Source organism: Carcharodon carcharias, chromosome 7, assembly GCF_017639515.1.
Source record: "Carcharodon carcharias isolate sCarCar2 chromosome 7, sCarCar2.pri, whole genome shotgun sequence".
Classification (NCBI taxonomy): domain Eukaryota; kingdom Metazoa; phylum Chordata; class Chondrichthyes; order Lamniformes; family Lamnidae; genus Carcharodon; species Carcharodon carcharias.
In genome coordinates, this window is record NC_054473.1 from 22,256,777 (window position 1) to 22,284,060 (window position 27,284).

Below are 27,284 nucleotides of genomic sequence, written 5' to 3' on the forward strand. Positions count from 1 at the left end.
CCGGGACCTGTCGTTCAGGGATGTGGCCTGAGTTTTCTGCAGTTACACAGCTTTCATGTGGATTTTATTTTTAGGGCTATTGCCAGAGAATGTTAAAACACTCCAGCTCCTCTTGTCAACCCCATCCTGCCGGGGTGACGAAAGGGGGAAAGGGGGTGCAGGGGGCGGGGGGGGAGGAGAAAGAGGAACCAGGGATGTGGAGGTGGGGGAGGGGGGCGGTGGGTGGTGGTGGGCAGGCAGAGCTGGGCTCGTGGAGGGGGGCAGCGGGCAGAGTCAGGGCTGTGGGCGGGTGGAGCTGGGGTCGTGGAGGGGGGGCGGTGGGCAGAGCTGGGCTCATGGGGGCGTGGGCGGGTGGAGCCAGCATCGTGGAGGGGGCTGGGGGGCGGGGCAGAGCATGGGGTCGTGGAGGGGAGCAGCGGGTGGAGCCGGGGTCGTTGGCGGGAGTGGGGTGGTAGGGTGGCCCGATCTAGGGTCTTTGGGGTTGGGGGGGAGGCTGACATGTGGAGCTGGGGATGAGGGGGTGTTGTCGGTTGTTGTGTGGCAGGGAATCCAGAGTTGGGTCAATGGGAGATGGAGCCGGTTGGGGAGGGATGAGGGAGAACTGTCATTAAAACTTATACCTTGCCACCATTAAATTAGAAATTCCAAGGAGTCAAAAGACACTTAGACCTCAAGGAGTGTGTCTTCAGCTCATGGCATCTAAAGTGAGGGCATTTTTGCTGGCAATGCCCCTCATCATGAGGCTTTTGTACAGATTATGTCATCGGACCCACACTGCTGCCGGGTCTGCAAGTTCCTGCTGCAGCTCGTGACCAAGATAGAGTCGTACTTTCTCCACAGAGTCAGCAGCGAACGCCTCCACTTTGCCGCTGATTGCAAGAACCGGGCCAGATTTGGGTTCGTGCCCACTTAGCGGCGCAAGTCATCATTCTTGGGCCAGCATCTGGAATGGCAGCAGGAAGAGCAGTAAATCGAGCAGAGCGGGACACAGAGGCTGTGAATCTCTGATAAAGCTCTGATCCCAAAGGCCACCCTGGATATAATGTAAAACCGCTATCAGACTGAACAGCTGGAAGCTACATTTTCCACCAGTGTTGGGTTCAGTCCATCCCTGTGCCAATCAGTAGTGGCCCTATGGCCTGTCACTGTGCCAACCATTAGTATTTCACTTACAGCTTGTTCTCAGATTGTCCAAGCCATGGAATTGCTCAGCCCTTTAGCAACAGGTGCTGTGGCAGGTGTCACCTAGAACCATAGAAAGGTTACGGTGCAGAAAGAGGCCATTCAGCCCATCACGTCTGCGCCGGCCGAAAAGTTGAAAAAAGAAACTAGCTGCTCATTTTCCAGCACCTGGTCTGTAGCCTTGCAGGTTACAGCACTTCAGATGCAGATCCAGGTACCTTTTTAAGGTGAGTCGAGCGTTTCGGCCTCAATCACCAACTTAGGCAGTGAAGTCTGCTTCTCACCTTGGCTTTCACCACAGTTTACTGCAACAGTCGAGATTAAAAAGAAAATAATCCAAATGAGAACAATAAATCCCCACAGAAAATGCTGGGCTTGCACAGAATCCAAGAAGGGCGTGGAGAACTTTCATCTAAACTGGGTAAGGAGGATAGGTAGTTCCCATGATAATTATACCAAAAACAAAGGGTAGGGTGAATAATGGGTAAAAGGTTAATAGCCTGGAATTAGATTTTTGCATAATGGGATATTAAAATCCGTTCGAAGCTTCTCTGTGGAGCAACATGACCCATGACCTTTACCGCTTTGTTTTGACGAGTCCCATAATAGAGCTCATCTACTTCCCATTCCAACAAAACATCTCCACCCAAAATGTTACCCCCACGTTTTCTACTTTCAGATACAAAGAGACCAGCTGCATATTTCACATTCATATTTCACCTTACCCAGTGTAACCTCACACATGCTGACCTGAAAGAAGTGGAGGTTTTGTCCTGCCAGCGTTATTTTTCGCTCCGTGCTGACGGGCAGAAGGGACGAGCCTTGAACATTATCCACACAGGGGCAGGCCACAGGACCCTTATTCATCCCTTCGTAGCTCTGTACAGAAATCATACACACAGGCTCACTAGACAGAAGCAGACATGAGCTAACCAGCAAAACTATGACACGCTGCCCGTCTGCTCCAGCACCAACAACTCAAAAAATCAACTTGCTCATCACCTGAAAATGTCTCTAGCCTTAGAAGATGATCACCAGCCCCTGTGGAACATTTCTATTCAATATTACACCTTAAAGTTTCCCTACTATAGCCGTGAATAAGATGAGCATGATCAGTTTATCAGACAAATGCCTACAATTGCAACATTTTTTTTGAAATACTATTGCAAATAATTAATGACAGGGGAGAGAATTTGCTAGTAACATTGATTGGAAATTGTTCACAGAGTTTAGCTGTTTGATCTTAAAATGGGTAACATTTCAGTTTTATGGTGATCTTTTTCTGATCTCGCCCCCTTTAGGCATAAACCTGGCTGTGGTACCTGGTCTTCTTGGGCAGCAGCACAGCCTGGGCGTTGGGCAGGACCCCATCCTGGGCTACAGTGACCCCTCCCAGCAGCTTGTTAAGCTCCTCATCATTGCGGATGGCGAGCTGCAGGTGACGGGGGATGATGCGGGTCTTCTTGTTGCCCCGGGCCGCGTTGCCGGCCAGCCCGAGGATCTCAGGTGCTCAAGGACAGCGGCCAGGTAGATGGGGCCTCTGGCCCCAACATGCTCGGTGCAGTGACCCTTGTGCAGTCACCAGTGGAAAAGGCAGACAGGAAACTGGAGACCGGCTCTGGAGGTGAGAGTCTTGGCCTTGGTGTGGCCTTTGCCTCCGCTTTTACCATGACCAGACATCTTTCAGGGTTAGATGATGAATTCATCCATTCACTTTGGCAACCAAAACATGAATTAGAACAAACCCTTTGTCCAGCACATTCTTGTTGTCACTCCCCTGACTATGGCATGTCACAACCTTTTCAAACCTTCAACATTTTATTATAAAATTTATTACTTTAAATCATTTACATTGAACGGCCATACAACTATTCATGATGTCACAAATTTTTAGTTATTACAATAACATGAAGAAAATATTATTCAGAGGCATTTTAACTGAAGAAAAAAAGAATAACATTTTAGTGATCTTTCGAGATCAATAAGGCTCTGGTACTAAGAGCCTAACACAGATACTGCTTTCCTAGACCATTCAAAAGGTTGGCCATTAAGAAACAAAGTTAAACTCACCTGTATAGAGAAGGATGGAGAGCCAGGATCAAACTGGTAGTCGACCTCAGTGTCAAGCAGGTGAAGAAAGGCAGGAGAAGGGTTCTCAACATCGCCATCACCTGACAGCAGCACAGCAGCAGCCGAAAACACTGCTGTGTCGTTCTCAATCTGCACAGGGTCTACCCAAGTATCTGGCCCCTTCCACTCACCAACTTCCTTCATAGGCCAATCAGAAGGTGGGACAGGAGGAACCCAGGTGGCAGGGTTATCAGGTCTGGGATCAGTCGGTACTGCCAATCGAGTGGAAGGGGGCTCCGTGGGATCTGCAAGGGGAACAGTTGTGGCAACAGGAATGGTGTCTTGGTCCGTACTGCTCAAAGGAGAGGCTGGTGTGGTTGTAATGACAGCCTCGATGGTCTGAGAGGTGGGAGGGACAACCGTTGTCTGCGGGCTTGTGTACGAGGAAGCTGCAAATGTAGTGGGTGGCGATGTCAGTGCAACTGTGGTTAAGATGTCCCTGACCAGGCTGGTGGTAGGTGCTGCATAGTCAGTGGTGGTCACGTCAGTGGGGCTTGTCTCAGCTGCAGTCGTTGTCGCCATGGACGGACTGGCTGTAGTTAGTTGTGTAGTTGGCACAGCTGTCACTTCCACAGTGGTGGGCACTGTTGTTGGAGCTGATGTGGTGGGCACAGTGGTTGACAGGCCAGTCAGAGTGGCTGTAACATTGGTCGACACCACTACAGTGGTGGACACGGTGGTTGGTGATGTAGTAGGTGCTGTAGTTCTGGTTGTTTGGGTGGCAGCTGTGCTGGACAGGGTTGGAGGGATGGTTGTAGCTCTTGTTGTAGGGGCAGCGGTGGTGGGGCGGAGGGTGGTTGGAAACACAGTGGTGTCGACATGGAGCGGTTTTGTCGGGAGTGTAGGAGGAGCCACATAGGGTAGCACAAACTGCCAGGGAACGATTGCCATTAAATCAAATCAGGAAAGATAGAAAGGGTGGAAAAGAAAGGAATGGAGGGAGACACACAGACAAAGGGAAGAGGCATAGCAAGAGACAGAGACAGAAAATAATTCATTAATTTTGATTTTGGAATCAATTTTAAAACAAACTTTTTTTTTCAAAAAATCACTCTGAATTACTGCAGCAAAGCTGTTCTTTGCAATCCTTCATTAAAGGAACTGTAGGCTTTAATTTAGGCCTAACTAAGGCTTTTTGAATTATAGGAGTTGCTGAAATGTTTACCATCAGCATTCTTCAGCAGTCACTTATTTCTGCCAGCAACTTTATAAATTATGATTTGAAAAGGTATATTTAATGTAATTTAGAAGGATATTATTATATATATGACTGGTGCTATACTCTAAGTGTCAGGATAGTTGAGCATGGAATCTTCATTGTTTCCTAGCAATGCTAGGGAGAGATGTGGTTTGTAATAGTTTCCTTTCTCAAGGATTTCTGAAATCAAATTGATTTTTAAATGACACTATTCGGAGAGTCATTGGACATCAAGCAACTCAGTTTCAGTGGTTTTAGTTATAGCGTACAGCTCCTTTAATACAGAGAATAGCTCATAAATGCAAGATCAGACACATTTAACATGAGAGCAGTTCACCCAAGGAAGTGATTGATTTGTTTTTGGAGGTAGTGATTACAGCTTTGCAAGAAAGAATTGCCTATATGAAGTGATTGAGGATACTCTTATTTCAAATTGCAAAATAACTCAGAGGAAAGATTATACCAACTGTGGTAAAACACCACAAGAATTTCACTAAAAACTTGCTCTTTCTCTGCCAATGAAAAACATAATACTTTTGATACCAAGGAGCTGATGTATTCTCAATTCTTCTTTTAACAGTCTCCTGTATACCTTAGTTATATATCCTCTCATACACTATTCACATCATTATTCTCTAAGAATGTTTCAATTCTGCCCTCTCTAAAATTAGCATCTACCTGCTACCTTCGGAGATACAAGTTAATGTCTTTTTAACACTTAATATCACTCCCTTGCTCCCTTGCCTCACCGCTATTTCATTCTTTTAAAGTGGCATGATTGTCAAGATAAACGGTGGGCAGTTGTACATCATTTTTACTCTGATATTATGTTCAAGAATTGTTGATGCTTTATTGTGTGATCACAACATGATGTTGCATGTTCACAAACATAGCAAAAAGTGAAGTGAAACATTTGCTGGTACACGAAGGCAATGGCCCTTTAAATATGCTTCTGAACTCTGGCAGGTTCACAATACCCACTGACCATGTTTCTAGATTCTTCTTTCATAAATTGTTCAAGTTACCTAAAAAAAAAGGTCCAGCTGTTGGGCCTGTGGCTTGTTTAGGCATTGAGCTGCATTATCGGGAACAGCTCAGGCAGACACCTATCGTGCTAATGTACTTTTGATGTTCCACACAGTACCACTACAGAAATATAATGGCCTCAATATGCTGCAAGTACATCATTATGGACTGTTTACAAACCCAGCAACAATGAAAGCATTTCAAGACCTTGAAAGGATGGGGCAGGCACTTTGAAGGTGGTTACAGTTACAAACTCCAGCACTGTTTCCCGTTACTATTTTATACAATTAACTTCAGTCAGCATCCTGTTCAATGGATAGCAGGAAACCCATCATCCTCACACTGCTAGTTAACCTTTGGTCCTCACTGGATGATGGATGAGCTCCCATGTTGCTGGGTCACTCAGTGCGACCACCCAGAAGCACCAACTGGCATCCTGCCATCAGGCAACAAAGCAGACACCATGTAATGTGGGCACTACACAGTATCTTAAACAAGAGGCACCTGCTAATGTGCACACAGTGCAGCACATGGAAAAACAGGGACCTATTAATCAGCAGGACTCTGGGGTTTTCAGCTCCAAGTACTCAGCACTATGCAGTCATTGAGACGCACCAACAGGTTCCTATGTCCAAATATCCCAAGCAGGTCTGCAAACAGTTCTCAAATGTTCTCTCGTAAGGTTTGAAACAAAATTCTAATTCACAAAGCCCAGTTCAGACAAACTAAGGAAGATGAGGCTGTCATACTGCCCTTCAAACCTGTTCTGCCATTCAGTTAGAACATGGCTGATTTGTGTCTTAATATCCTTGCCCAACAAAAATCTATCAATCTGAATTTTGAAAGTTGCAGCTGCTCCAGCCTCAGCAGCTATTGAGGGGAGAAGGTTCCAGAATTCTACCACCCCTTATGTGGGAATTGCTTCCTGACATCACCCCTGAAAGGCCTCCTTTTAAGGTTACGCCTCCATGTTTTGGACTCTTCCACTGGAAGAAATCGTTTCTCTCTATCTACCCTATCGAATCCTTTAATCATCTTAAATACCTCAATTAGATCAGCCCATAATCTTTTAAATTTAAGGGAAAAACAAGCTTAGCCCTCATTGCTTAACCCTTTTTTTGCCCTGGTATCATTCTGGTAAATCTATGTACGCTAATAAACCTTTCCTGTTGTGTGATGCTCAGAACTGAAACACCAGGGGAGGTGAAGTTGTGGCTCAGTGGGTAGTGCCCTGCCTCTGAGCCAGAAGCTCTAGGTTCAAATCCCACCGCACCTTTGAGCCACAGGAGGCGTGTTCATGACACGGTTCAACAGGTTGGTAGTCAGCCAGCTAATGCTTCCAACGCTTCCCCTCTATTCCCCAAAGGGGAAAAAGAGTGTGAAGGTATAAAGCAAACAAACAATTCACAGGAGACAGTTGCCAGCTTTTACTCACTGCACACTGCTCATAAGCCTTCGAGGCAATGGACTTTTTATCCGCAGATTCTTCTCTTCCCCTCCACATCTGAAGTTGCTCCCTGTTGGTGTGAATTGCCTCAAGTGGCCATCCATGGATGCCCCCCCAGCAGATGATCCCACCAACATTGGTCATCACAGGTGATTGTGAACCTGTCCTCACCAAGCAGGCACATAGATCTCTAGTGGGGCTTGCCGAAGTGTGCTTGAGTACCCGGGGTGACTTCCTCTCTCTAACCAGAAGAGACCGAAGCCAATTGCAGTGTTCTACCATTACCCCAGCTGAGATGAGCTCAGTGCTGACTAGGGATGAAGCCTGGCACATTCTCTGCTCTGTAGCAGCTCAGTGACCCACTGGATAAACTTGCGAACCATCGGAAGCGCATTTGGAGCTGCTCTGCAGGTAAACCTCACTCGGGTAATGTCCTAACCAAATCAGTCCGTTCCACCCCGGCACTTACATTCTCATTAAAAATGATCATCTCATCCTCGCAGGTAGTGTTGTGAGTACAGTGATGCTGGAGCACACACCAATTACAACCCCATCGACTGCTCACACATCCACGACACCTAGAGAGGCAAGAGGGAGAGAAACATAAGCACAGTCAGTGATGCAGCGAGCCTGCCAGAAACCGGGCACCACAGCCTGGGCGGATTCACAGGCCTGCAATCATGGCCAGGGTTTTTCAGTCCCCGTGTGGGGTCAGGCCCAACATGCCAGTGTGTAAAATGATGCGCGATGACATTGGGCGTGCGTCCTGATATTATCGCGCTCTGTCTTGCGATGTTTTGTTCCGGCGCACGCCCGCCGATATTTAAAAGGCCTATGAAGGCCATTAACAAAGTAATTAACGGCAAGTTTACTCTGCCCATCCAACCTCACGGTTGGCGGGCAGGCAAAAAGGCCAAGCGGCCTTTACGTTTTTTTTTGAAACTTCATCCACGTGGGGGATAAAGTTTCCTAAAGCTTTCACAAATTAAACAAAAACATTTTCTGAAATATAAAACCATGTCGCATCTCATGTGACACATGAGGGGACATGTTTAATTACATTTTTTTCCCCATTTATTCATTTATTTCAACAGAGCTTCAAGCTCCGAGGCAGCTCCGTGCCCCAGGGAGATCGCAGCGCTCTTTTGTGCGCTTGCTGGCCCCGACTCTCCCTCCTCCCCCTGTGTGCACAGGTAGCGCTCAGCATTACCACTCGCGTCTAACGCTGGATGACCCACGTAAAATGGTGGCGCAGAGCCAATCGCGGGCAGCTCCTGCCGAGCCCACCCGGCACGGGAAAAATTCAGGCCCGTGTGCGCGGGGGAGAAGTGGGAAAAAAAGAGTTAGAGCACTTCAAACACTTCTAATGGCTTTGAAATCAGTAGCAAATTCTCAACATCCTTTGCGGATTAAGCCTTCATTACAGAATTTAGTGGCAGGTACCTTTCTTTGTTCTCCAAACTCTCCTCATGCATTTATCAAACAGCAACTGCTGGAAATGCACTGCCAATCAGTCAATAACTGAACTCCATTTATATATCACATCTTAACATAGTGAAACCATCCCTTGGTTCTCTGTAGGAGCATTATAAAACAAAATTTGACACCGAGCCATATAAGGAGTTATTCAGTCAGAAATGAAAACCCAGGTGATGGGTTTTAAGGAACGGCTTAAAGAAGGAAAGAGAGGGGGAAAGGTTTAGGGAGGGAAAAACCAGTGCTTGAGGAAGACCCGAAATCACAGCCACCGATGGTGGGGTGATTAATCGGGGATGTTCAAGAGGCTAGAAGTAGATGAGTACGGGTATTTTGCAGGAAATGAAATGTGAGGCAATGGAGGGATTTGAAAACAAGGATGGGAATTTTAAAATGAAGGGGTGCTTAATTGGGTGTTGTGGTAGGTGCACTGAGAACAAGGGGTGGCAGGACAATGCACCTGGTGCGAGTAAAGACATAAGCAACAGAATTTTGGATGTCCTCAAGTGTACAGAGGGTAGAACACAGGCGACCAGCTAGGAGTGCACTGGAATAGTCAAGTGTCAAAGGTTAACTAAGGCGTCTAAAGAGAGTGAGTTAGGTTAAAAGATGACCGTTCAAAGTCTACGCTTGACATGTTAAAGCCTATCTTTCTCTTTCAGATGCTGATGGGCTTGCTGCACATATTTGCTTTGATTTCAGATTACCAGCATTTCCATAAAGGTAAACTTGAAAGGGTGCAGTACAAGGGAAAGGGATTCAATGGTAAATTATCTGAGCCATGATGAAACATAGCCTCCTCTTGTTATGTAAAATCCTATAACCCTAAGTTCTATTTATCTCTGTCCCCAAGATTCACAGCTAATTATAGGAACTATTAGATGGGAGAGGGGAACAAAAGAAAAAAATTGATTAAAAAATAATCAATGACCTGGTGCTCTAAACAATCAGTGAGAAGGTAAAGGGGGTTGACCTTGGACTGAATCACTGTAGATCAGTTCCCATTGCTGTATCATTCTTCCATGATGTTAGCAGTGGCCTAGTAACAGCAACAATAATGCCATCGACATCAGAGAATGCTTGACATTAAACATAAATGTACATTGTAAACAAAACCTGTAATAGCATGTGTAGTGAGGCACCTCAATTTGAAAGAAACGGATCTGTATTGCACTTTATATAGTGTCAAATTTGAACTGTTATGTAACACACTATTACAAATTTTATGAATAAAATAACAATAATGAAATGAGAAAAGTAAAAAAAATGACACTTCTTATACTGGTGCCATGGCAACAGGACTTGTGATTCAAATTTACAGCATTGAATGTGAAATCAATATTGGATTTTCTTTTTGTCATCATGACTTTTTTTTTTGCTCGAAAAAGGCTGAAAACACTTACGGAAAATTTCTGGAGAGCTGCTGCACCGCACTGCAGTCATAGAATGTGAATTCCTCTGTTGTCAGTATGATGTTAGAGAATGTTATTTGTAATCTGACAGTCACATGATCTGTAAAGGAGATCAGAGCAGAGATCAGAGCTTTCCTCACACAGGGCACATTCATCGGTAACCAAGGGAAAAGGCAAGAAACTCAACAAATGCCACCCACAGGAAGCCAGCAACAAGGAAAGTATAAGCTCATCCGGAGGCAACCTTATATACCCTGGAGTCTAATAAGAGACACACTACCCAACCGGGCCTTGCAGAAGTAACTCCTGCTGTTAGCCCTTACTCAGTGGTAGCTCTATCATCTCTGAGTCCGTAGGCCATGGGTTCAAGCCTGATTCAGAAAATTAAGCACAAAATTTACACTGATATTCTGGTGCAATACTGAGGGAGTGCTGCACCGTCAGAGAGTTCATCTTTTGGATTAAAGGTTAAACATATTTTCCCTCTGAGGTGGGAATAAGAATCCCATGACACTAATTTGAAGAACAGCAGGGGAGTCCTGGCCAAAATTTATCGCTAAAACAGAGGAATTGGTCATTATTACATTACTGTTTGTGGGAGTTTGTTGTGCCTAGATTGGCTGCCACATTTCCTGTATTACAACATTGACTGACTACACCTCACAAGGTATTGTATTGACTGGGCAACACATTTGGAGGCCTGTAAGTCATGAAAGGCACTATATAAATGCAAATTTCTCTTTCTTTCCTGCAAGGAGTGACAACCATCGAACCATCAGACAAACATTTTCGCAATGATCTGGAAAGCTAATAGAATTAATGCCCTTTGCCCAAACCCCAGTGTTAGTAACATCTCATGAACATCTCCAGAAAATGAACTATCACAGCGCTGCTGTCTGTGGACGAGCCTGCACAGGACACTGGTGCCAGCTTCAATACCGCACCTTCCTATAAACAGTCTGCTTGCAGGAGTATCTATGGTAAGGACCAGTAATATCCACAATCTCTCATCTGCCTTAAAGCTGTTCTTTGCATACGGGTGTGTTACAGACGCCAATTACCTAACCGTCCTAATAACTAGCCTGAGTGTTGTGTACTTGAATGTGAATTTCCTCAAAGTTTCACCAGCCTTGGTTTTAAAGTTTGACATTTTACACACACACATGCCATCAATCAATGCATGTCGATCACTCTAATGACTTGTATATCAAATATTCTTGGGGGACACAGCACAGACACTCAAACACAGGATCTTGGCACACTGTTCCACTGTAGTTTTAAGCTAGGTAAGTGTTATGATTAGCTTTTAGATGTCTGTCCCCTCGATGCATTGATCTCAATGTTTCTAACTTCTGGCACATACCTGTTCCTGGTTTAGTTGGTGGAAGCTGCTGGACTTTAGGGGACCAGCAAACAACACCACTCTCAGTAATGACAGCAGGACTGGAATAATCATCAAACAGACAGTTGTAAGACTCGTCCTCGGCCAGAATCGGTAAGTCAGCGACGTTCACAAATACCTGGCAACGAGGGAGAAAAATCACTTGGATAAAGGAGAACATTACCCAAGGGTTGAGAAAGTATTTTTTTTGTTGCAATTGTCGTCTAGTTACAACATGCTGACATCTGTTACATTTGTACTACTATTTGTAGCACCCTGGGTTTAGTGTACGCAGCAGAGTGCAAGTGTTTTACTGAGTGGCTTGGAATATTGAAGACTCCAGGGACTGATTTCAGAGATGTAGAGCTACAGTCGAGTGTATTGCCATGCTTGGTTGTTGCATCAGTGGTTGGATTTCCGTTGTGCCACCCGAGCTGGTGTGCATTTCCCATCCAGGAAGAGAGAACATGTACACCAGGTACTACACAAACACTAGATTTGACCATTCCAACACAGTCCTGGCTGGTCCCTCATATACTACCCTCTGTAAACTTGAGGTCACCCAAAATTCTGCTGCCCCTGTCTTAACTTGCAGCAAGGCCCATTCACCTATCACCTCTGCACTCTCCATCCTACATTGGCTCCCAGTCAAACAAAGACTTGATTTTAAAATTTTCATCCTTGATTTCAAATCCCTCCAGGGTCTTGCCCTTCCCTATCTCTATAAACACCTCCAGACTCTCAACCCTCCGAGATATCTGTATTCCTTTAATTCTGGCTTCTTGTGTATCCCTGATTTTAATCGCTCCGCCATTGGTGGCTGTGTCTTTAGTCGCCAATGTAGTTTCGGTGTCATACTTTGGTTTTATAATGCACCAATGAAGTGCCTTGGGACATTATGTTTATATAGCGCCTTTAACGTAATGCTAGTTGTTATTAATGCGTACACAAGTGGATGTCAGTAGAACAGATTTGAAGAATTTCTACTGCTTGTGCCTTAGACAGTACAATTGAAGGACTTGAAATATGAAGTAGAGTCTCATCCTGCTGTTCATCCACAGCTACAGATTATTAATCTGTAATAATAGATGCATGTGCACCTACTGAAGACAGAAAATTGATAATCATGTATATTGTGTGCATAAATTATAATTATTGGTTTAAATTTAATGCTTGGATCTGGAATTTTACACAATTGAACTCAGCATGAAGAAGCTGGGCCACCTGCAGTTCAATACAAGGGAGGAGAGGAGCTGTTTCAGATCACTGCTTTTGCATGCAGTTTGGCTCTACAGAGAATCAATTTGAGAGTAAGAGGGAAGCAGAGAATCCAAGCTTTTAAAATCAATATTTCAATTACACATCAACGAGGTGGATGTGCAAAACCAAAGATAGGAGAATGAGTGGAAGGGAACAGTAAGTTGAAGAGTAAACTTATCTGAAGGAACAGCTTCATCGTGATTGAGAGGTGCTTACTCGAGGAACAGCCTATAACCCAACTAAAACAACATACACTTGGCTGAAGTAGTCAACTGGGAATTGGATCAATTCTGCATTCAGCCATTAGGAGAGGGACATAGGTTTCAGAAAGCAACCTTGACACACCCGAAAACAAGATGATAGAGAAAGCGGGATGATCTCAATGGTCTTGACTCCTTCTGTTGTACGCTATTTAGATTAAACTAGAGGCAATCTGGCCCTTAAAAAAATTGTAACTGCAGTGAATGGGTGACAGGTCAAATGTTTGTTAATCTTGAGTTAACTGAAGATATTCACTAACTTTGCTAAGATCCCTGCTGAAGCTTCCATGTTCCACATGTCTTGCAACCACATTTTTCGGCTTAGCAATGAAATTTAAGTACATAGGCCAAAAGCAAAATCCACAAGGACTTGGTATGCTGGCCAACGGACAATTCTGTTCAAACACAAATCACTAAAAAAGCAATGGATATGCCATCTACTTCCACAGAAGTTATATTGTCTAAATTTCATCTGGAACAATGTCAGGGTGCACTGAGGATGCTCGGAGTAGACTCATTAGGCCGCGTGCCTAATACTGCTCCTATTTCTCAAGTGTCTCAAGAGGAATTTCACCAGATGGATGTTCAAGAGCATCTGTTGTCGTCTGCATCCTGACATTCCCATTTACTCACGCTCTCACCTGTTTTTGCTCCTCTCTGCTGATATTAGCTGGCGTCAAAGTCTGCACTCTCAGACACCGTCGGCCTTCCTCATAGCTCCAGAGCCACTGAATGCCTTCCTCAACCCTTGCACACTCCGACCTCCTGCTGCACCTATTGGTAGAAATGAGGCCGTATCAACACTAGGCAATATATTCATCATACATTATGGTATTGGAGCAGTGAGCTGCTCAAGCATTAACAGTGAAAGGACTGGACAGTTCTGTTGAAATGAATACATTTATCAAAGCTTGTGAAATAAGTTGCTGTGTTCCAACAATGGTCAGCGAATTATTACTGAATTTTTTCAGCTTCTGACCCAGGGCTTTAAGCAAGACTACACTTTTATCTATGTCACCCATATACTCAAGAGCTCCAAAGGTGAATTCCATCCTGCTGGGAGATGCTGCAGCTTATTACCCATCACCTGTACTCAAAAAGGTCATTCCCATTTCAAAAGGCCACCTGGCAGAACATTGACCTTGCAGTACAAGGCAGTAATCGAAGTTACCATGACTGGAATGCACTTTTCGGATAATTGAGCAGGGAGTTTAGCACAGGAAGTTAGAGGTCACGTATTTGACCCACTGGGCACATTCCAGAGTTAACCATTTCATGGACACCACTGAATTCATTCAATAGCCTGTTTAAAAAGACTAAGCTTGCTCTCTCTCCCAAGTAAATTAAATGAAATTCCATACCATGGGGGCGATTTTATAAGCCTGTCGCTTGCCTACTCAGAGCACTTATTGGGGATTTGCACTGTATACCCACTATAACTTGCTGCCCAAATGGACTGCAAATTGTGGGGGTATAATCCTGAATTTGCTACATATATTCCTACTGGGTTAAACCTCATGGTTGGAATTCATAAAATCTTCCCTTGCATTTCGCATCTTGCCTTGTCCAACCATCCTTCATCCAGTTGCTTTCTTTGGCATGACATTTGTTCAATTGCAGGAACCATCATGTTTCACAAAGTACTGGATGATCTGTGTGGCTATCCTATAGTCTTCCAATGCTTATCAGCCTCTTTTAAAGTTAATAATCAACACAGCTCCTTTTGCTGAAATTTTATCCCACAAATCCTTTATTCCGCAGAGAGTTAGAAATCATTCTGATCTCTAATCTCACTCAAGGTTTATTAATTTTATTTTTTGCTCCTGTCCTGTGTCTGTGTTCACAGTCCAATACAAATAAACTGCTTATATCTTCATTTATTCCTCTCAATATCTTAAAGTGCTGGATCACATTCCACTCAAGCTTCCAATGAAAACAAGGCAAGTTCTGAAAGTGGCCATTCGTAGCTTGGAGCCTCAGGACTGAACCCTTTATAATGCACCACCCTCCTTCACATGGTAAAGTGCCAAAAACTGCACACGTTATTCCAAACATTACAATTCCATGAATAGCTAATTGAAACTGCTTTCATTTATAATCAAAAATCCTCAAGTTGCATCCCAATATTTGCTGTTCAGAGACTTGTATTAATTGAATATTTCAATGAATGATTAATAATGACATCAAAATCCTTTCTCATCTTTGATACTGTTCCTAATGCATTCCCGCACATCAGGTTTACTGTTTTTCATAAAACTTTCATTGAAAAATCCATCTTCCACTTCCCATCCATCCACTTAATTCGTTAAATCACTGAAAGCTAATGGTGTTTTGTGTACTCCTTACACAGCAACACAGCTTGGCAACATCAGCACACTGGAGAATTTTACAAGAAGCAACCCTCCCCATATTTTTTTTTGGTGAGTGAGAACAGCAGAAACTAGAGGTGCAAATCAGAGTGAAGTAAGGCCTGAAATTGCAAAGCTTCATCGATGGCATGTGATGGGGTTTTGGGCATACACCAGAGTTGCGCTCCACCATAGCTTATGACTGTATAAGAAGCGGTACAAAGGGAGGCTGCATTGCTAGCTGTCAGCATCTTTGCAAAATTAAGTCCATGCTGACACTGATATTATTTGGAGTGTTCAAATTTTGGCACACTCTGCACCTATGACATGTTAGCAGGATCCAAGGCAGTTGGTGAAGCAGAAACCAAGACACAGAGCTTTTCTTTATTGGGGGAGTTTATTGACTTGTTCAGTCCTGGTCAACCTAGTGTCCCAGCTGTCCCCTATTTATATGTGCTCAATTAACACCCATCACCTGTTTCTCTTAACCTTAATGTAATGAACAAACCGTCACAATGTAATTTGACAAGATATTGACATGAAGGATGAGGATAAAACAGTGTAGTGAGCATAGGACTAGGCTAGCAACTCACAGGCTGAAAAATTCAAATCTCACATGGCATGTGTGAAATGGAATTCAATAAATCTCCCTTGCAGCCTGGCATCATGAATGGGAAGCTGTTGAATTTAATTAAAATCTTCAGGGGTTGACTAATGTCTTTCAGGGAAGGGAATCAGTCATCTCCTACCTGACTTGATTTACAAGTGACTCTAGACCCCTTTACTCTTAATATCCTCTGGAGTGGTTTAGCAAACTGCTTAGATTAGGAATGGGCAATAATCGAAGCCTTGCCAGTGTTAATCACACCCGGGGGTCAAAGGAAAATCATCTTGGCCAATTGTTAGTAGCTTGAGCTGCAGTAGTTGGATTCTTAAAACTACTGCTCCCATTCTATTTGTTTTGGGGGAGATACTTGCCTGCATTTTGCTTCTCTACTTAGTATTCTGAAACGGCATTTTTTTTTGCCTTAGTTCTTTAGTTTCTTCATAAACTTATCCCGTAGCTTTATTGGTTCCTAAGCTTAGCTCCCAGTACCAGTTTTCCAGGTACGGGGAAGCTACTGTAATTGGTGGGAGGGGTGAATTTCACAATTTCCAGGGAGGCAGCATTATTTTGTTGGCACATGTCTCTGCATGTATGACAAGTAAGCACAGCAACGTTGCAAATTCAGGGCTACCAGGTAAATCCTTAATCCCCACAAATATGTAGTGAGGATGACAAAATCAGAGAGATGGGATTCATCGGGCATCCTCCTCCATGACTCACCTGCCCTGCAGTATGCACCAGCCACAGTATGGGTCTCTCGCTACTAGACAGGACTGGCAGTCTGTGTACTCCGAGCACTCACTCACTGGAAGCTTCAGCACCTTCAATGGAAATCGCCAAACATAGTTAGATAAAACATTTTTCCACATGTCACTGTGGAGATCTTTTCCTCAGTTAAACCTCGCCCTTTGGGAGGGAAAAGGACAGTAACTCTCAAAGATGGCTTAATAAAAACCCTAACCCTAATGTGATGTGCTACAAGAGGGTCATTGGCTGCCCACAATTCTACCCCTGCACTGATAGTAATTAGAGAAGCCCAAAGCGTGGGTCACAAGAATATGCATTCTCTCTGCCAAACTAACAACTTCAGCCTCCAGCACTAATGTCCTCATTCCCTGTCCAGCAATGCAACCATTGCTGAATAACATCTTCAACGAATCACCCTCTCAGTCCCGATACTGCAGCCACTGTGTGGTTCTCTTCCTACAGCCTCACACTCCACATCTGCACAAACTAAATCAAATTGAGTACATTGCTTAAAACATGAAATTAAATTCAAGCTCATAAAGAATACATCAAAGAAAAGTGTTAATTTGTTCTACAGAAAACCTTGCCCCATGCTGTGCTGTCAGTGCTGTAACCAGACCGGAGTAAAACACTGAGCCTTCTGTATCCTCTGAAACACTAACTACTCCACAAGTGGAAGCTTGACTGCTATGATGTGTGACCTTGCCTTCAATTTTCAGAAGCCAAAATATGTTTCTGCATTTCTGTTAGATGTGCATACGTTCAAGTGGGAGCAAGTGAAGAACAGGCATCACTCCATCTCTCTTCTGCTTCATCTGATTGGGAGTCACATCAATGTGTTTAAACCTTTCGTCTCCTACCCTCCCTCAGTCCATTCTCTGCAAGTTTGGCCTACGGAGGGTATTTCTTGCCTGGAATGCTCCCCATGCATTGTCCAGCTCCCCAACTTTGTCGTAGGGTGGGTTTGTTTTATTTTAATTTTAATTCATTTTCCTCAGTTACAATTGAAATATCATGGCCTCCATCCCTCCCCATTCTGCTAACTCAGCCAGCAATGATGGTTCCAAGATCACCGGATGGACACATATGAACCCCTGACCCTGGTTTTAAACAGTTTGAGACTTGCGCTGGGCTTAACTTCAGAGGACGTACCTTCAACTGAGTTGTGACGTAAAGGTGTTTCTGTTCGCCGTCAAATACCAGGTCACTGTTAACTGCTGCATTGGGCTGAATTGAGAGAGTTGAGTATTGCTCCGCTTCTCCAGATGGCTTCACAAAAACCTATACCAGTAGAAGAAAGAAAGTTGCTTCATTCATGAGTCTCAACACAACAGACAATAAACAACACTTCCATCTTCACGCACAACAGGCTCCAGCAGCTAGGCCTTAAACACCAGTTAGCTTGTACTGTGGTCAAGGGCTGATCGAAAAATAAAATGTCCTTCAGTTTTTGGAGCATGAGTGAGGCTCACAGTCCAGGACTCTTCTCTTGAAGAGCAAACATGAGGAGAAATTTGTTTCCATGACTGGATTTATATTCCATTTTGAAGCCAATTTTCTCTGCTTTTGAAGACGCCCACTCCCTCTGGAGTACAGGCCCTTAGGTACCAGCAGCCTCTACTATAAGTGGCCACTATTCCTGTGAAATCTTGCACAGTAAATGGTAGCAGTCTGCTTGATCAAAGGGGGCTTCACATCTAGTCAACACCTGACATCCACAAACACTTCAGCAATCATCAATAGCTACTGATCAGTAGCAAGAAGCCAGACTCATTTTACCCTTTTCTTTTTGACATTCGTTCAAGAGATGTGGGTATTGCTGGTTGGGCCAGCATTTATTGCCTATCCCTAGCTTCCCTTGAGAAGGTGGTGGTGAGCCACATTCTTGAATCACTGCAGCCCAAATGATGTAGATACACCCACAGTGCTGTTAGAGAGGGAGGCCTGGGATTTTGACCCACTGCCAATGAAGGCATGACTTGGAGGAGAACTTGCAGGTGTTTTCAGTTCTGGCCTAGGATGTGCCAAAACTGCTTATTGTACTCCTAATACCATCAAGGCAGAGATTAGGTCAATTAGCACAAAGAGGAATTGAACTGAGACTTTCTGGTTTGTATGGCTTAGTTATAACATGCCTTTGCTATCCAAGCTACCAGAGGAGCTATTCATTGAGTATTTGCTTAAGAGCGTGTATCCTAATAAACAGAGGCACAAGACGGATTGTAAAATGAACCATTTAATTCCATACTGTATCTCCACCCCACCAACTTTCTAAACCATTACCTCATGTAACCTCATGTTCATTAATACGCCTTCTGTAGATATGACAGGAATAGTGCCATTATTACCAGTAATCTGTTTATTCTGTCCACGACTACACTACACACTGGTTCATCTGCAATTCCGTATATACACACCTGAATGGAGAAGCAACAAGATTATGGAATAGCCTGTATGAAATTACACCCCCCACCACCCCCCCATTTCTCCAGATTCAACCAGCCTAACTGCCAAATAATTCTGTAAGCCAACCACTGATAATCACAAGGGAGTGCCACAGGCTTTCAGAAAAACCACAAACACTCCACAAACCCATGACACTCCCTCCTCATGGCTTCCATACAACCCTTATAGTAATCACTATGAGTACTCTCTCCTATGGTGTCGTTTGAAATAACACGGTAACAGGACAGAAGTTTGCACACTGCCTAGGCTGTTCTAAGTATTTTCCCCAATTGTGCTTATTGTATAATATGCCATTGTGACTAAGCCAAGTTTGGCTCGTAATAAACTCAAGACTGCACAGGTCACAGATCGGGTGCCAAGTCTGTTTTGCTAAGCTGTTATGTCACATCAATAAGACACGAAAAGAAATCCAAGATGTATGTTTCAAAGCCTTAATGTCTTTTGCTATTTTTAAAATGGACTTTCTGAAGTAAAAAGACGGCTGCTACAAGTGACGTGACCACAGGATTGGCCCTTTGTTCTGGAAGCTACCAGCAGGAGTTACAATAACAAAAGAATCCTCCTCTCATCATCGTGGAATCTCTCACTCAATTGTAAGGACATTATAATCACAAAACCAGGGAACTTGCAGATCAAAACTTGTTATGCCTAGAGAGTTACTAACAGACTAATCTCACACCTGGGACTGTCCATGTTCATTTCAAAAGGGGACCACTGAGGGGGCCAATGGACGTCATTTGCAGCTTTATAAGCTAACCCCTCTAGCGGAGTCAGAGGGTCTGCCCAGACAATGGTTTCCCGACATAAGAATATGGATGGTAACTCTTTCAAAAAGTTAATGGCTGGGGCAATTTCAGTCCTGAAACCAAAGCCAGTCCCAGACAATACATATCCCTTTTGACATAATTGTGAAGATCACATGACCCGAGTGACTGTTTTGAAATCTCCATATACCTTCAACAATTGAGAAACCCTCAGTCTGCTGTTTAACATCCAAGGGGTGATCACCAAGAAGCAGGACTCCAGGCTGAACAACAGCCTGCTCCTCGAAGTCTGTATCTGTGTGAAGATTTCCTACCATCACCTGCAGAACTGATCCAGTCTCTGTGTACCAACTTCATCTCGCAGTATCAGCACCAACTGTAAAGAGAACTCTACAATTCCAGTCTTCAGTCAGCTGAATCGAACTCCTCTGTGAAAGGAGTCCCCACTGGACTCTGACACTGGACCCTGATAATCTCGTGAACTAATATTCATTTATGTGGTTCTTTCAATGTTACTGTCCATTGTTGTAAAACTTTCTTTTTTCCTCAATGCCCTGAATGTATGTGCGTATGTTGTGGACACTCTTCCCTCAGGTTTGAATGCGAATAAACTAACCTCCTGAGTTAGTCATATTGCAAGTTTGCTGTGAGTTATCAATAAATTGGATCACACAAACTGAGGGTTTGGGAAAACACACCACAGCATACTTCATAAATAATTCAAAACACCTTCTGCTTCCAGTCAGTAAGCGAGAAGAAAGAAGCTCAATTTGCCTCTCTCTCCTGTAAATAGTAAATTAATTGTGGCATATATTGATCTTACCAACAATACATCATTGAGGGCTCAGCAAAACATCATCACCTTGCATTTATATAGCACCTTTAATGTAATAAAGCTTCCCAAGGTGCTTCAAGTGAGCTAAACAAAATTTGATAGCAACCCACAAGGCGATATTGGGGCGGATTCCTAAAGCTTGGTCAAAGAGGTAGATTTTAAGGAGCGTCATAAAAGAGGAAAGAGAGATAGAGATGTTTAGGCAGGGAATGTTGGAGCTGAGGCACAGCCATCAATGTGGAGCGATTAAAACTGGGACTGCCCAAAAGGGCAGATTTAGAGGAGTGTGGATATCTTGGACGGTTATCCTTACAGAGATAGGGAGGGGCTAGGCCGTGGACGGATTTGAAAACAAGGATGAGAATTGTAAAATTGAGGCATGAGCTGAGCTGAAGCAGGGGCGGAGTCAGACGACAGTACAAATTTAAAAATCGGCAGTCGTAGTGAAGCTGCGGTTATGTGGCCGAGAGCTCATCTTCAGGTCAAATATACCAAGGTTAGAAGCAGTGTGGTTTAGTCTCAGACAATTGTCAGGAGAGGGATGAAGCTGGTTGCTAGGGAACAGGGTATATGGCAGGGACTGAAGTCAATTGATTTAATCTTCCCAATATTTAGATGGAGGAAATTTCTTTTCATCCATTGCTACATGTCAGACAAGTAGTCTGACAATTTAGAGATAGTGGAAGATTTGACAGAGGTGATGGTGAGATAGAGCTGGATTGCATCAGAGTACATGTGAAAACTGACATTGGTTTTTGCATGTTGTTGCTAAGGGGCAGCTTGCAGTTGAGAAATAAGAGGGGGAAGAGGATAGATCTTTGGGGGACACCAGAGGTAATGGCGTGGGAGTGGGAAAAGGGAGACATTGTTTAATTCCCTTGCTATGATTAGATAGATTAGAATGGAAATGGGTGAGAGCAGTCCCATGCAATTGGATGACAGTGGAGAGGTGTTAGAGGAGGTTGGGGTGGTCAACCATGTCAAGGGCTACAGACAGATTGAGAAGGATGAGAGGGGAAAGTTTACTTTTGTCATAGTCACATAGGATGCCACTTGGGATTTTGATAAGAGCAGTATCAGTGTTCTAACAGAGGCTGCAGAGGTTCAAACATAGAGTTCCAGGAAAGATGGGAAGCAACAACACATTCAAGGACTTTAAAGAGAGAAAAAAAAGGGAGATCGGAGATGGGCAGTCGTTTCGAAGGATGGTGGAGTCAAAGGACATTTTTTTGAGGAGAGGAGTGACGATAGCAAATTTGAAGTTGGGTTGGTGGCGGGGTGGATGGTGGGAGCATCTGAACAGAGAAAACGGTTAACAATTTCAGTTAACATGGGAGACAGGAGGGGAAGCTGGGTGATAAGCATCCTTATGGGATTAGGGTCAAGGGAGTAGGACTTGTCTCGCAGAGGGTATGAGGGCTGCCAGGAGCAAGACTAGAGAAAGGTGTGAGTTCAGGGCTAGAGCAAGGGACGGATGTTTGGTCTAATGGCCTAAGGAGAAAGCAGGGATATGGCATAATCAGCTGATCTCAATTTTACTGACAAACAAGTCCATGAGCTCCTCGTACTTGTTAGAAGAGATGGAGAATGATGGACTTAAGTCATATAGTCAACCATGATCTCACTGAATGGTGCAGAACAGGCTGAAGGGACTAAATGGCCCAACAACCTGGCTTCTCTTTTCATTTGTGGTTTCGGCTTCCATTTAGGTTTGTAAAAATATTTGAGCAATTTGTCCAATTCCTTCTCAGCGTTTTACTGCTGATGACCTCAGCATTGGGGCTCACTTTAAAATCAGTGCCACGCTGTGGTCCTGCCCAGTTTGACACAGAACACTTCAGGTTTGCACAAAGTGCAGAAGAACAGCTGATCCCACATTTATCCTTCAGCTCATCCTTCAATTATACACACAAACAAAAGGTTAACATGCCTACGGTAAGTTTAACAAAGTTTTCTGAACAGGAATCAGAGCTCTCCCAATTGTTAACAGGCTAAATCAACCATTTCCTAGAATCACATAATGGTTACAGCACAGGAAACCATTCAGCCCATCACACCCATGTCAGCTCTCTGCAAGAGCAGCTCACCTAGTCCCACCCCGCACCCTTTTCCCTGTAGCCCTGCAAATTTTCATTCTTCAGATAATTATCCAATTCCCTTTTGAAAGCCAAGATTGAACCCGCCTCCACCACACTCTCAGGCAGTGCATTCCGGATCCTAGCCACTTGCAATATAGAACACTTTTCTTCATGTTGCCTCTGGTTCCTTTGCCTTTCACCTTAAATGCGTGTCCTCTGATTTTTGACATTTCTGCCAATGAGAACAGTTTTTCCCTATTTACTCTGTCCAGACCCCAGATGATTTTTTATACCTCTATCAAATCTCTTCTCAACCTTCTCTTCTGCAAGGAGATCAGCCCCAGCTTCTCTAATCTATCTATATAAGTGAAGTCACTCATCATGAACCATGCTCGTAATTCTTTACTGCACCCTCTCCGATGCCTCCACATCCTTCCTAAAGTGCAGTGCCCAGAATTGGATACAATACTCCAGTTGCGGCTGAACCAGCGTTCATGATAAAAGTACACCATTACTTCCTTTTTTTGTATTCTATGCCTCAATTTCTAAATGGCTTTCTTGGCCTGCTCTGCCATATTTAATGATTTGTACACATAATACCCACCCCAGCTCCATCTGCTCTTGCACCCCTTATAGAATTATACCCTTTACATGGCCTCTCCTTATTCTTCCTGCCAAAGTAAATCACATCACACTTCTCATTAAATTTCACCAGCCTTCTGTGTTCTTTTGAGGTTTATTTAATGGGAATTAAATGTGCAAGGCCACAGAGATAGAGCCAGGAATGGGACTTGACTGGTTGCTTTACAGAGAGCTGGCATGGACTCGACAGGCAGAATGGCCACATTCTGTGCCATATGCCTTGAAAAAACTCTCAGTTCACAATATTTCCAAGTTTAGCTTCATTAGCAAGTTTTGAAATTGCTCCCTGCACACCCAAGTCCAGGTCATTAATATATATCAAGGAGAGCAAGGGACCCAACACTGATCCGTGGGAACCCCACTATATACATTTCTCCGGTCTGAAAAACAACCGTTCACAGCCAATGTTTCCTGTCACTCAGCCAACTTTGTATCCATGCTGCCACTGTCCCTTTTATTCCATGGGTTTCAACTTTTTTGACAAGGCTATCATGTGGCATTTTATCAGATGCCTTTTGAAAGCCCAAGTACACCACATCGGCTCCATTACCCTCATCACCCTTCTCTGTTACCTCATTGAAAAAATCAATCAAATTAATTAAGCATGACTTACCCTCAACAAATCCATGCTTGTTTTCCTTAATTAATCCACATTGTTTCAAGTGACTGTTAACTTTGTCCCAGATTATCATTTCTAAAAGCTTTTGCACACTTGAGTTAAACCGACAGGCCTGTGTTTATCCTTACACTCTTTTTTGAACAAGGACAAAACATTTGCAATTCTCCTATCCTCTAGCATCACTTCTGTATCTAAGAAGGACTGGAGGGTTATTGCCAGTGCCTCTTCAATATCCACCCTTACTTGTTTGAAGTTGGATTGAGTTATATAGCCACACTGCCGGTCTAGGATGAACTAGCTACTCTCAGATAAAACCAAAATACTGCAGGTGCTGGAAATCTGAAATAAAAAAACAGAAAATGCTGGAAAAACTCAGCAGGCCTGACAGCATCTGTGGAGAGAGAAACAGAGTCAACGTTTCAAGTCCAACATGACTTCTTCAGCGCCCCAGGCAGAGAGGCAGCTTTGAATGTTTTTGGTCTAGTGGAATAAAAGTCAGACAGGATTCAGTGACCCCTGTAAAGGTCAGGCAGGACAGGACTGAATGTGGCTCTCAGGCCCTCCATAGTTAAACAGGCTGCTGACACTTGAGGGATGATTTTAACCCTCCCCCCACCTCAAACAACAGATTATGGTACGGACAGGATTGAGAGTCGGGGGGGGGGGGGGGGGGGGGGCTACTATATTTTCCTATTTAACAGTGAATAAACTTCAAAGTGATCCTTGCTGGCTGTGAAGAATTTTGGCATGTCCTGTGGACATGAAAAGCGCTGTAGAAAGACAAGCACTTTCCTTCACACAAGGAGAACAGGAAAATACGACTTTCAGCTGATAGCTGTACCCCAATTCTCAAACACTGGACTGTTTAGCGATAGTTCAGAATAAGAGCTTAAGTCATCCTCTCCTTACTAGAGATGGACTTCTCTGGTCTCAGAAACGTTGTCCCTGCTCCCCAGGCTTTGTCCTCTGCATCTACTCTTACCTTGTGCAGGTGGCCTTTGGCATCTCCTATGAAGGCGATGGTGTGCTCCATTTCCACAGTCACTGCCACAGCAACCAGACACCCCTGAGCAACCTTGAGCACCAGAGATGCCTCAATGGGAATACGACTGGCCATTGGGCTGGGAGTGTGGTCATACCCACACGGGTAAGCATTAAGAGTGTCCTGTGGCAAGAGAGGGGGAGGAAAATGACAGAGTCAGTCAGATTGTTTAAACCAATAATTAAAATGAATGGGTTTAAAAGATAAACAATCCCCTTACCCAGTGGCTTTTGAGGGCATGTAAATAAACAGATTAGAACGTTGTACCCGTTCCACTCCCTCCCTGCCACGTATTACAGATGCACGATGCCGTACATAATTTTATTGCACAATTCCCACAGCAGCTGGGTTCGGCTTTTAAAATGTGAAATACAGTCTCCACTGCTCACACCGTCCATGCTTCTCAAAGCCAGCCACCTGCGCCGAACAAACTGTTCCTCATCACTGTAAGCGTCCATTACAGCGGTGCTGCTTAACCCGCGCTAAGCGTGCCAGCTACTTTATGCATTTCAAGTGCTTACCAGTTTAAAAGCTCTGCAGATTTCAGGCCAAGTCAGGCCTTCAAGGAGCTGTATTCAGCTCTTTGCACTGTTAACAATTATAGGAGGCGGTTGGAAAGTGGGAACCTTAGGCTGCTTCAATTACGTGGTTTAACCATCCACCATGTGGAGTGGCCAAACTGCATTAGCACAAACACAGCCACTGTATTTGCAATTAAATAAATGGGCATCAACGTAATCAAACATCCAACTGTTCAATATTTTCACAATTTCAAACATAAGGGTCTCTTCTTGCTGCATTTCTTCTTTTATCTAAAAAAAAACTCCAGTCCTTTTTCCATCTGCTCCTTTGATCTAATTCCAAGTCTTTTGGCCCATTCGTTTTCTCTTTATGCTTTTTTAAAAAAAAAAATATTTGCTTACCCAGCCTCTAATGGGCTGCTTAATGCTGCAGAGAAGCATTCCTCAAATCATTGCTGATTTGTGTGCCAAGAAAATGATCCCAGGTGAGAGACAGGTCACCAAAGGTACTCAGCTGCCAGCTCCCTGCTTCTTTAACAGATAGTGGGACAGGAACTGAATGTTGCTGCTAGCCAGGTAATTTGATAAATCTCCCTCCCCTGTTGTGCATGACAAGACAAAGCAAAAAGGCTCTCCTGCTCCATTAACCAATTTATTGGAGAATCTGGTAGGCAATTCAGGCAAGGGCAAGTAAAGGAGAAAACATGCCAAGAAATCTGGATTAGATAAAAGAAGGGAAAGTGAAGCGGCACCACTGAATAGAATAGCCCATTTGTTCAAAAGAAAACTGGCTCACTTTGTAGGGATGTCTATATCTGAAGCTCACTTAACTGCCTCCATCAAGCTGGACTAGTGCCTGTCTATAACCAAACCAATCTCTTCAGGCCCTATTCACACGCGCACTCTCTCTCTGAAGTTGAACCAACACCAGCCCAGAGAGAAGCAACTCCGCAAGCCCCATCCAGCTCTCTATCTCTCTAGCAGTCTGAACTAGCCAACAAGCAGCCATCGCTGCTGCTAAGCCATACTTATTACAACAACTTCAAATACTCCTAGTTCACAATCCCAACCATCTTGTTAGGTCCAATTTACTATCCTTAATGAGGTGAACACCACTAACAAAACCCCCTCCGCGGGCCTCATTTAACCTGTCATTCCTTCTTAAATGTAAAATGATGCTAGTCTAGTTCAAGTCTATCTCTGCAAGTCTCACATACTCTGTCAAACTGAATTGGCGCTTGTCCAGCAATGTGTATTCTCAACATGGCTGTGCGCAGAAGTAACCGGTCTATTTGTACCTCCTGTTTGCCAGTCCCCCTGTAGTAGCTATGTGGTCATCATAATGATGCACAGTCACTGCAGGAGGTTGTATCCTATCAAGTTTCCGACATCTAACAGCCAGAGAGATGGCCACAAAACTGAACAACACTCTCAGAGCCAAAACAGACCAGATGCTGGATTGGAAACTTAATTCCCCTCAAACCAACATTAAATGTGACTAGAAGCTCTGGATGTACAAACTTCGGGATACTCACTGCCTTGTCAAACAGTGACAGCAACAAATTTTCATTTATGGGTTTAGAGATCGCATAGGACTGAGCACTGATGGAGAGAATTCCTGGAAGATGGAGAATGTGGAGGATTTAAGTAACACCTCTGTCCCCAGTGGCAGGGTTTGGCTAATGTGGATTGGGTGTGGGGTGGGGGTGCGGGTGGGTTAGGAGTGAAGAATAAATAAATGCTGCCCTCTGGGCCTAATGCTCTAGGGCAAGAGTGGATGGAAATTTTTACCTTAGCTGTTGTACTAAGAGTAAATTTGGGGCAGAATTTTTCATCCTGCAGG

At 44.0% G+C, this 27,284-nt stretch overlaps 1 protein-coding gene across 5 annotated transcripts in view; it reads right to left on the minus strand.

Moving 5' to 3' along the window:
- Positions 1-27,284, minus strand: part of plxnb1b (plexin b1b) — a 220,268-nt gene that overhangs the window by 53,450 nt on the left and 139,534 nt on the right. For all 5 annotated transcript variants that reach the window (XM_041191160.1, XM_041191161.1, XM_041191157.1 and 2 more), the window contains exons 4-12: positions 24,861-25,043; positions 17,627-17,755; positions 16,448-16,548; positions 13,414-13,546; positions 11,235-11,391; positions 9,863-9,971; positions 7,453-7,561; positions 3,253-4,182; positions 1,933-2,061 (exon numbers count right to left, since the gene is read on the minus strand). In XM_041191160.1, the coding sequence (XP_041047094.1) occupies positions 1,933-2,061; positions 3,253-4,182; positions 7,453-7,561; positions 9,863-9,971; positions 11,235-11,391; positions 13,414-13,546; positions 16,448-16,548; positions 17,627-17,755; positions 24,861-25,043 (1,980 nt within the window). The remainder of the gene's footprint in view (positions 1-1,932; positions 2,062-3,252; positions 4,183-7,452; positions 7,562-9,862; positions 9,972-11,234; positions 11,392-13,413; positions 13,547-16,447; positions 16,549-17,626; positions 17,756-24,860; positions 25,044-27,284) is intronic.